Genomic DNA, 12,060 nt, shown 5'->3' on the forward strand with positions numbered 1-12,060 from the left:
GTGAATATTTTCTGGTTTCTTTACTCCTCTATGACAGTAAACTGAATATCTTTGAGTTGTGGATAAAACAAGACATTTGAGGACATCATGTTGGGCTTTGGGAAACACTGATCGTCATTTTCCAGCATTTTCTGACATTTTATAGACCAAACAACTAATCAATTAATCAAGAAAATAATCAACAGATGAATCAACAATGAAAATAATCAGTGGTTGCAGCCCTAGTTGCTTCTGCGTCAAAAATGTGCTGCAGTGTTCTTTAAAGCATAAAGCAGGCAATCTTATGAAATTAGCAAGTCTACTAGATTTTAAAAATTATCCACCCGCGCAACCCAGCCCAGTGTTGACAACTCTTATCCAATGAAAGTAGCTAGAGTAGCAGCACTAGCTCCAAAAGTCGCAAAATCTAGAGAGAATGTCGCCAATTCTGCAACACAGACAGATTCAGAGACAGAGATTCAGGCCTCCCTCCAAAGAGTGATTTTGTTCGTAAATAACAAACATGGCTATTGTTAGCACAGCTGTCAAGCTAGCAGCTCATGGAAGAGTCCAGTAACGCACAGTGAGTGCACGGGCAGATTGTGCACAGGCAGGCAGGCCGTCCAATCATTTTATTTGGGCTGAATGAAATGATTGGATGTGCTTATTACAGTCCAGTGACAGTAGGGGTGGTAATCACCGGAGGCCCCACGATACGATATTATCATGATACTTAAGTCAGAATACAATCTTATTGCGTTTTTAAACATAGTTCGATATGCTTAATGTTGCGATAAGATATATTGTGATTTATTGCGATTTATTGCGATTTGTTTTTTCAACTGCAAATATGTAGTTTGTCAACATCTGTTTTATCTAATAAGATACAGTTTTTCTCAGAGTTTTCATTCACATATCTTGAGGTCAGATGTCAAGGGACCCCTTTGAAAATGTCTGTGTACGTTTTTCCTCGCCATAATGTATCGTTAGTTTGGAGCGTTATTTAGCGTTCTTCTCGAAAAGCTTACATGACATACCAATCCACATGATACCAATCCTAACATATCAATTGCTTAGGTTTTCTTGTTTCATATGTTACCAGTATCTTCTAGCTATCTCTGAAGACAGAATAGCGGCCGGGATTCTTAAGAGGTTAATAGTTTATATAATAAAAGATCAATACCTGACGTCACCGAGAATTTCAACTAGTATAACAAAAATATATTTTTGAAGATTACCAACCCTAGCTTTAATATTAAGAGATATAAATGAACTATTCTCTTAGATAAAGAGTCTTGTTGTTTGTCCAGTAGACACTCAAAGCAACCGTGTAAAGTTACCCACTTCTCTTGGCGCTAGCTGTTTTCATCTGCAGGCTCTAAACCCAGCAGGCTTGCTTCGCACGCAGAAGCGTCATAAAGCTGTAAACAGCTGACGCCACGAGGGCCGTTTTTGCCAGCTGCCTTATTGGAATGAACTTGAGAGGAATGTATTGATCCCGTTTCTGGATGGCAATGACACAACCTGGCTTTGCTGTAGAGGTGACTCCATCCAGACCCTCTTGTGTTATGCAGGTGACGTATACGCGAGACGCCGAGGCTTCGACTGGTGTCAAGGAGCTGTTTAAAATTAGAGCGCGGCGGTGCAATTGATTTTGTTTATATTTAATGTGATTAAACACGGTGGAGACCATTCGCTGTTGCTGGAATCACAATGGCGGCTTCCACTGGAGCATATAGATGCAACGCAGGTTAGAAAAATGTCCCCAAGATAATATATGCCATTTGGCGATTGCATTTAACCAAAGTGTCTTATCGTGATTGAAGACATTTTAATAATGAATGTTGCAGTGAGATCAACCGGTGCCACGATACACGACGGCAACAATGCGAGTCAACCGTAATTTAAGAGTTTATAAAAACTGATTTTTCTTTAATATCATAATAAAAGTAAAATATTGCAGTTTCTGCACTGAATCCAAAGAAAGTCCTCATCTTAATATAATTATAATACATCTACCCACAATATAAACAACTACAGACAATACAAATTATTCTCACATAGGGGCTGAAAAATAAGCATAATTTCACAAAACACTTTAGGACATACTCTGCCTGTTGCTTACTATCAATGATATCAAATCATACCACCACTATAATAAATGATCAAGTGTGAATTTCCCTGCATGGATATTTCATGTCCACTCTCAATACCAGAGATCCCAGCATACATTTCTGTCCCTCATCGTGTGAGTCCAGCTCTCTCAATCAGGATATCCGAGTCCTGCTACGAGTCCCTGATTAACACCGCCGCTCGCGTAGTTTTGTTTTAACTGTCCTCAGTTAAATGAGAAATTAAGAGGCAAGAGATAGAGGCTAATAGCATTTATTAACCCAGCGTGAACGGGCAGCGGGGTGACCGCGCTCCTCCACCAGCACCGTCTAGTCGTGGTGGCTCAGTCAGCGTGGCCCGGAGAGGGGAGTGGAACATAATAAAAACCAACAAATGCACCCAGCTGATTAATGCAGCCCTGTGGCTATAGTAATTATCCCTCTCCACACTCCTCCAGCAGACGAGCCAAACAAGTGTGTGGCAGCGAGAGGGAAATGTGCGAGTGATTCAGGGTCTGTTTAGTGAGCGTCGTGTTAGTAGTTGGATAAAGATTTTTGTTGATTTGGTGGACTCTGGAGGTGGAGCTGAGGCTTTTACACTTTCATTTTAGAAGTTTAATCTCTGCAGTTTTTTGGCCTGAATTGCAATATCTGTGTACAATATGTTTGACTTTATGGTGAGGTTTCAAATAAGTGGATCAAAATATAGTTTGTATCTTCAAAATAGGGCTTGGCGATATGGACAAAATCGTTTATCAGGTCATTTCATATCTCGATTACGATATATATCTCGATATAGCACATTTTCTGGTAATTAAATAAATAAATAGTCTTTGTCAAATAACCACATGGTAGAGCCCATGTTTGTATACTCCTGTATGAATTAAATGCTTGAAAAAAAATTTGTATTTTCTCATTTAATTAAGGACTTTAGTGTAAATGAACATAACAGTTTCAAGTGAAATCATAGAGAAAAAAATAAATATTTCCAGCTATACACTGTTTACATGTACGCACACAACCACAGAGTAATCAGATTAAGACAATAGTTTGATTTCACTCCACTGGGGTATTCCCATTAGCAGATTTCTTCTCTTTCTGAGAAATTTGAGTTAGTATGTGCTTGTTATTATCAATTTATATTATGTAATTGTGTATTATGATATCTTGATGTATGATTTCATCACGATATTCCATTAAAAGATGATAAAGTATCATATTAAATTATCGCACAGCCCTACTTCAAAATATATTTATTTTTTTTTCAAAAGAGAGAACACTTATTTCCAACATGGTCCCATGATGTCAAATAAAAATAAAATATATAACATGAACAATTGCTTTTTAAAACCAAACTACATAAGTGGAGAGTAAACCAAAGGAGAAAAAAACACCTAAATATAACAAAACAGATTAATAGGTAATAATCTCAGGTCACCTTGACCTTTGACAGTCCCTCTTATTTTGTCAGATTTATATATAACATTGCTATAGCTGCTTTATAATGAAATAACCTCTACAAAGGTGCAACACAGAAACATTATCAGACTCTTAATAACTTCTCTTCTTATCTTTTTTTGGAAGGTTTAACTTGTTTCTACTATATGTCATTACTTCCGAGGGAGATATGTTGTGAGTTGTGCACGTCATATTAGCTCCTTCATTATAAGTATATTATTAGTTAAATAACAGAAATAAACATAAATATTCTAAGCTAATAATTATATTTCTGTCATATTTCAGTTTGTGGGTTTTCATAAGATAAGAAATATGATAAATATAAATCTTTCTCTCGCACTAATTCTTAGACTGAAAATTTCCAATTTGAACAGAAACAGTTTGTTCAGTCATGATTTTTTTCTGAGATGAAACTGATTTTGTCAACTTGTTACCGAAATTTAAATAAAAAATAACATTTTATATTTTATAGCTGATAAATTTTAGAAAGAAACCATCACTGATTAAATATATAAATATAATATAAATATATAAATTACTTTTTGGCTTGTATATTTCCCATTTCATAGTTGTTGTTTTTTGTTGACTATCAGTAATTTGCTTAAATTCGTGTGATGAGCTCATTAAAACCAGAGAAGTAGCAGCGATGAGCTTTGAGTATACAGCTCCTCAATTATAATAAGTCTTTTTAAGGAAGATACTGTCTGTTGTCTGGTAATCAATGCAATTATTTTATCAGTTTCTTGTTGTTAAAAGTTGACATGCATCATTTGTAACAAGTTATGTCCAGTGGGAATACACGGCGGGCTTCCTGCTGAGCCATCGGGCCGCTCTCGGTCCAGTGTCTGTTTGGAGAGGTCAAAAGGTCGGACATAAAAGACCAGTTTGCTCATGAATCAGGATTTTAATTACATGCTGCCAGTGTGACAGCGAGATTGTGTCCCTCAACTCACCACAATATGTAATTACTATTTATTGACAGATAACGATTGGTTCTTTTCACTTTTCAGAAACAAGCTGCTGATTGCTCACAGACGGTTAAATCTCAGCGTTTCTGATCTGCTTTTAGAAGCGTTTCGTTCAGGTTTTTATGTGTTTTTATTCATGAGTGCACACATTTTCAAACTGTACAAGCCTAAATTTCTCTCCAAAAATAAACCCAATTCCCTTTTCTATCCATCTGTTCTCTGTTAAATTAAGGCCATATTCCAGCATTCAGATGGGGAATACATGACTGAGAGTGAAAAACAGCAAATGAGAGCAAAAACTACAATGAAAACATAAACTGCTGCCTGGAAATGCACAGTGTGTTTAGATCCCAGACTCGCTGTGATCTGCTTAAAGAGACACACTCTCGGTCGTAGAGCTGAAAATCTGTTTTGCTTAAATACAGACCTAATGATTGGATTACTGTTTCTTCGTTTGGCGATAGCGTGATAGTGGGATTACAGACTGTGCGTTCAATAGATTTCCTGTCAGATGCCATGAAGCCCGGTGTGTCCCCTCGCTGTGTAAGCTGGCTGGCTGAGAGGGAGGGAGGCAGATGAGCCTTGGACTTAACAATATGGCCCACCTCAGAAAACTGGCAACACAAGAGTGGAGCTGCAAAATTAAATGCAGTGATTTTTTTTTTAATTAATAGATGAAATAAAACAACTCTGATAGATGAGAATGTCATTTTGATAATGTTTCACCAGTCAAAAATTGATTTAATTAACCAAATCTGCAGCTTTACCTTTAGAGATACTTTCACATGCACTCTAAATTTGCATTAAAAAAAAAAAAAAAAACATTTTTATTTTTTTTATTTAATTAACTTTCCCCCCCAAACCTAATGTGAAATCATACATGTCATGTAAACATTAGCGTCTTCTCTCTGCCTCATTAAAAACATAAACATATCTCCTCTATTGATTATGTCTGGATGTCTTAATCAGATCAGCGGGAATATCCTGGTTTTCCTCCGCAGGAAAGTACATCAAATGCCCAAATATTGATCAAAACTTTAATTGAGAACGCACAGCTCCTTTTATTAAAGCAATCAGCCTTCGCTCCCGTGACTTTGATACGGACTGACATGAAAAGAAAACGTTCAAAATTATATAATTCCTTTTTATTTAAAAGACGGTTGGGAAACAGAGTCTGTCCCGAGGCTTGTGGCGACACAGCAACGCTGTGATCAATAAGAGCGTGTGATGGGTTTTGTATCGATCAGGAAAATGTGGGTTGATGAAGTGGGTTGAATTGGGGGGGCGGGGTGGTGGAGGTGGGGGGGCTTTGGGTTTCCTCTGATGGCTGCCACATTACACAGACGTGGTAAAGATCCACTCAAACTTGTCTGTCATCGTTACTATCGTTCGTGCCGAGGTCATTATCACTCTCGGTTTCTTACATCCTGTCTCGTTCGTTACTGGTGTGACCCCCGTCTCTTCACAGTGGGACTGGTGAAATGCTGTGGGAAGCAGCTGCCGTTACTTCAAAGGGAGGGCAGGCTGTGGAAAAGCCAGATCCACGGTGGAGGATAAAAGAGTAAAGGGAACAGTTTAGCTCCGTAAGCTGGCACTGAGCCCTTTAAAGCACAGTAAACAGACCTGTTTAAATCGCCTTCAGTGAGCGTGCTGCTACTTCTGCTGCTTGTCAATTACTGCTGTCCACTTCACTTTACTTCTGTAGTTGTAAACACCAACTCCTCATCTACCCCCTCTATATCTACTGTGTATCTATATATATCTATATCTATCTTGGGGGGGGTCTGCCTGTGTCTCTGTGTTTTGCAGCGCTCCCTTGTGAATGACTGGACACCGACCGGTAGTCCATTAGCCCGTCCCATCTCAGTAATCTCTCCTCCTCATTGGCTGCACTCAGGACAGCCTTCCTGAAACCGACCAATGGCGTCTGCTCCGTATGCCCCAAGCCGCTCCCCCCTGCTCTTAAAGAGCCCCCATGACTTCAATGGAGACTCAATCCCCTCGCTGACTTACTCAGCCCGAGTGCGCTCTCACCACTGCTGCTCTCCATCCATCTGTGTCTGTCTTTTATTCTCTCTTTCTCTCTCCATCACTCCCCCTGATCTCGTTTCTTTCTCCTCTACACTTACTTCCTCTCTTCATCTCTACCTCAGGATTTTTCCTCCTCTCTCCTCTCTCCTCTCTCTCTGTATCGCCATCACTCTTCCTCTCTTCACACGTACTCCTGAGCCTAAGTGTGCAGCAGCACCTGTGCCGACTGGAGTTTGTCGGGCCGAGCCAGAAGGTTTTTTTTTTTATTTTGTGTGTTCGTGTGTGTGTGTTGAACAGGGGAGGGCGGGGAGACAACACCCAGGAACACCTGACCAACATTTCATCAAGATATGTGGAGACTTAGGAACTGATCTCCTCCTCCAGCTTTTCCCCCAGCTGTTTGTTTATCAGTTTTTTTATTGCAACACCTGGAATGCTTAACGTGGACTGATGGATGTTTCCGAACTGTGCATCCCTGACCCTCTCTGCTACCACAACCAGTAGGTGCATCTCTTTCCACCTCTTTTTCCTCATCGTCTGTTTCTTCTTCATCTCTACTGTTGTTTCCATTTTAGATGACAGGTTTATTGCCTTTTTTTGCCTCTATTTTTATCAAAAAGGAGAGAAAAAAATGAAAAATCTCATGCGTAAAGTAAACTGTTTCAAAAGCCAGGGAGTTCCTCACGTTATCTCAGCTCCACCTCCCCGTGTACGGGACAGCAGCTCGGTAGAGTAGCCCGCGGGGAGTCCAGGTCGGACGGTTGCCCTACAGCTGTGTAGCTCTGCATCAGGATCCAGGGTTTAACCTCAGCCGCAGGGAAGAGCCAGAGGCAGATTAATGCCGACCGTATCCAGACGACTATCCTCTGGCAGCAGCCGGTGTCCGGCGGTGTCCCAGGGAAGGAAAACTGTGACTGTACTGTCGCCCAGTCTGTGTGAGAGTGTGTGTTCATGAGAGACAGATGACAGTGTGTTCGAGGGGGCAGACAACTGCCTGTTTAGTTAAAGCTTTGATCACTTTTCTGTTGTTTGTGATTTTGTACTTAATTTTGCTGTTTATGATTAAATCAGGGAGGGATTTGATCATCTCCAAAGTGTCAGTATACATAAAGAAAATGCAGTTAATTATATTTAAATAAGATTAAAGTATACAGTGCATTTAGTTCATAAGTGCGGGGATCAAGCAGCTTGTTTTACAGAAGTCAAAGAAACTCTCACCAGCCTTTTGTTTTTCATTACTTCACTCGTTGCATGCCTGGAAAGACGCTCTTCTTTTGACCAAATATGATTAGACAGGGAGACCCTTTACTGGGATCCTCTTAATGTAATCTGTAGATGGGATTGGAATGGTTTAACCTGCTTAGCACTTTTTGCAGGACTGTGATTAGGAGTATTTCAAACTCTGAACATAAGAAAAGAAAGATCTTCTGCAACTTTAGGCAAAATCTCATAAAGGTGAAATAACATCAGCCTGTATTTGGTTAGCAAGAGAAAAGATAAAACATTTTTTGCATTCAAAAGTAACTGCTTTTATTAGGAGGGATTAGTAACTATTATTTAAAAGTGGTTGCAGCTTTTATACACTTTGCAGTAATATCATGCTACATTAAAAATGTACATATTGTTGCTTTTTACATTTATTTTTATGTTGTATTTTACATTTATACTGACACAAAATGGCAAGTAATATAGTATAAAGTGTACAACATTGACAATTCAAACTGTTAATTTAAATGTGCAGTACACACAATGTAAGGTACAACACACAAAGTATATACATTTAATTTAATTACTACAATCAAATTAATCATTGTAATTTCTGAGTGGACAGATAGAAGTGTAATGTTTGACCACAAGTGTATAGAGAACGTGTCCGTTGTTTTGATATCTCACATAAAAGTAACAGATCTGGGTTTCATTTCTTTTTAATGTGTTTCAATAGATCAGTTTCATGTATTGTCTTTTCAGCCTTTGACATTCAATATTGTAATTCCTGTGCAGATTGCGGTGTAAAACCCACAACCCCTGAGCTCCTCTTTTTCGCACAATCATCAATTTGCAGAATCTGTAAAACAGCATTTCGTACACATTCATACAATTAACACCGTGGGCTTTAAGTTATTATATTTCTTTTTATATTTTAAGATGAATTTAAATGCTAAAAAAGACAAAGGTAACGATATGATGCTATTAACCTATACTGACCCCTGGCCAGGTCTTAGTAGTGTGTGTAAGTGTGTGCATGTGTGTGCGTGCGTGTGTATGTGTGTGTTCTGCTGTGTTTGTAGGGATGCATGTGTGCATTTGCATGTAAACCCTGCATTTATGGACGTACACAAACATATGCAAGTGTATTTTACGCGTGTGAGGAGCTGGTTACGTATGTGCATGTATATACATGTTATATGTTAATGTATGCATCTGAATGTGTACATGTTTTGGTATTTTAAGATTGCCTCCTCTGATAACTGCAGGACCATTTATAGTACCTTTTTATGACATCACCCAATACACCACAAAGTCATGTACAAATTTACAAACTCACCACTCTACATATTTCTACTGGTTATAACTGAGTTCTTCCTGGGATTAATTAATGCGGCATTAAAGGAGTTAGTTTAACTAGTAACTATTATGTTGATTATTTAAGGAGAGTTTATTCAAGGCAAACCATGACAAAGTTTTTAAATAAAACAGTCTGCCATCACTATAAACTGTAGGAAACTTGCAGTTTATAATAGAAAAAAACTCATTAGCAAAAGAACATTGTAACAGAAGCTACACACTTAAAAAGTGTTTTTACTTTTAAGTATTGTTAACAATACTGACACACTGTTTACCACCTGCAAGTAATTGTAGTTGCTCATGTATTTGCATACAGTAAATCTGTGCTAAAGCTGTGCTTAGTAAGGTCTGGCTTCAGGGAACACTATTAATAATCCCCTGAGGTCTGACGGCCAACCTACTGGCCAGAGGTGAGAGGTCCCACGACTGGTAGTCCAACTCTCACGCCACGTCTCTGCTGAGGAGGCAGATATGTTCTAGTACCTACAAATTAATATTAGCTTATCAGGCATTTCACATTATAGAAATATTTAATGAATATATATTTACACGCATATATCTAGATATTTTTTAATATCGTTTTCCAGGATAACTTGAAATGACTCAGTTCAGAGATGTGTTTCCTCTGCCCAAAAAATAATAAATTAAATTTTTTTATTGTACATACATGTTAATGTAAATATGCTAAGATGTTTCAGTGGTCGTAATTTATGATTTAATCTTTTTTTAAATATCCACATGAGGATCGATTTGGTGTTTCTTGATTGAAATTATAAACTAATTTGTGTGTATAACCAAAATCCAAATAAGCTGCATCTATACAGTACGTGTGGATTAAAAAACAAACTCTGGACCAGAGTCCATTTAACTGTGTAATCTACTATTAAAATCTGCCTCCTTAGTTACTTTCCACATTTTCAGTCAGATGACATGATTTGAAAATTCTTGGGAGAGAAAAAAGTCCTTCTGCTTATAAATAGTTTTTTCATGGTAGACACTCTTTTCTTACATGATAGAGTTTTATGTCTTCATTATGAAACAAAGGCATCTTATTTTCATTTTCTTTAAATGTTTAACAAGTAAATGTTGATTTTTAAAATGGTCAACCTTATTGTGTCTCTGTGATTAGCTGTGGTTTCATTAGCCACATGGCAGTTTTGACAACTGCATCATTTATACTTCAAGTTTAACTGCTCTTTATGTTCAGTTAATAAATCAGATCCATTTCTCTGTCGTTCCACCTGCTGTTCCCATAGGTGCCCTTCACAAGCAAACCAACAGGAACGAATAAGCACAAGCGGTCAAATGTACACACACACACACACACGATCACATACACACATATTTGCGCGCACATACGGATGAGACCAAAGAATCACACACTGACCTGGGATCTAATTTTAGCGGTGCCATATCATGGAAACACCTGACTGTGTCTGTTAAGAGACACACATCTTATCATGCATTGCATCTGCATATATTACACCAGTTATGCACTTTGTCATAGTGTGTTTATAATGTAATGTTTCCATTAGTCAGTGTCAATAATATCTCAAAAAAATTATAGATAAATCAGAATCGCTTTATTCGCAAAATGTACAAAGGAATTTGACTTTATACAGCGCAGTAAAAATTTGAAAAGTTAAAAGTTGAAAAGTTAAAGATGAAAACAATAATTATATACTCTTAAGAATTATTTAATGCTACATTATGCTACTTATACTGTAAATCCACTATGTCACAATTCTTAACATGACCGCATTATTCTACTTCATAAAGAAGAGATTACAAAGTTGATATCTAATATTTAACGAACGTTTTATTTGATCTTTTATCTTTTATTTTTTTTGATAAATGAGTAGCACATTAAACATTACGTCAAGAAAAAATATTTTTAAATATGTAGTATCGCAGAAGTTCATCTTAATTAAATTATAGCAGAATATTTAAACCCTGAGCATACGCTTATTTCCTGGAGTTTATTACTGACATACGTACTATGTTGAATTTTGTTGGGCCAAAGTTGAGATTTTTAACCGGAAACTGTCATGATATAAAACTTTCCCCCCCAAAAAAAGATCTGATACAGAAAGAACAAAGAAAACAGAGATTTATGAAATGATATCTTATATGTTACTGATCAATTTGAGTCTTACTCTGCTTCTATGTGTTCTTCAAAAGCATTTAAGTGAACATCAGAAATAGTTAGTTTAATTTGAAGTCATGGTTACATTACTGGGATTGTTGTTTTGTTACTTGTGAGGGCCGGCGTCTTACATTCTGCTTAATCACTCTAGTGAGTGGACAAATGTTGCTGCTTCCAGCACACCTTTCTGCACTGCACTGAAACCGCTATCATCACTGTACTTTAAGTAACACGGTCACTGTTTGCTTTTGTACCAAAATTATTAAAACCCATCTTCAAGTTTCGGGCTGCAACTAACAATTATTTTCATTGTTGATTAATCTGTTGATTAATCGATTAGTTGTTTGGTCTATAAAATGTCAGAAAACGGTGAAAAATGTCGACCAGTGTTTCCCAAAGCCCAAGATGACGTCCTCAAATGTCTTGTTTTTTCCACAACTCAAAGATATTCAGTTTACTTTCATAGAAGAGTAAAGAAACCAGAAAATATTCACATTTAAGAAACTTTTTTTTCTTCAAAAATTACTCAAAGTGATTAATCGATTATCAAAATAGTCGGCGATGAATTCAATAGTTGACAACAAATTGATTTATCGTTGCAGCTCTATTCAAGTTTGATTGGCTGATGGGACCAGTAAAATGGACTGGGAAGTAAACAGAGTCCACTGGCGGACTGAGGGAGCAGGTGCATTGTGTTCAAATTGTTTGAAAAAATATGCTGCTTCCCTCCAACTTCTCTTTTACCGCCAGCTTTGAGTTTTCATGAACAACATCAGTAAAAATGACCAGAGACAAAAACAAT

General features: G+C 37.5%; 1 protein-coding gene across 8 annotated transcripts in view; it reads left to right on the top strand.

Moving 5' to 3' along the window:
* The window catches only part of LOC141755984 (steroid hormone receptor ERR2-like), a 110,623-nt gene that overhangs the window by 58,430 nt on the left and 40,133 nt on the right, over window positions 1–12,060 (top strand). For 2 of the 8 annotated variants that reach the window (XM_074615379.1, XM_074615381.1), the window contains exon 1: window positions 6,503–7,047. The exons of 5 other annotated variants lie outside the window; for them this stretch is intronic. In XM_074615379.1, the coding sequence (XP_074471480.1) occupies window positions 6,998–7,047 (50 nt within the window). In that variant the 5' untranslated portion in view covers window positions 6,503–6,997. Of the gene's footprint in view, window positions 1–6,502; window positions 7,052–12,060 lie in introns of those variants that run through there. One more of the 8 variants, XM_074615380.1, reaches the window with a different exon arrangement.

Source organism: Sebastes fasciatus, chromosome 18 (genome assembly GCF_043250625.1).
Source record: "Sebastes fasciatus isolate fSebFas1 chromosome 18, fSebFas1.pri, whole genome shotgun sequence".
NCBI classification, from domain to species: domain Eukaryota; kingdom Metazoa; phylum Chordata; class Actinopteri; order Perciformes; family Sebastidae; genus Sebastes; species Sebastes fasciatus.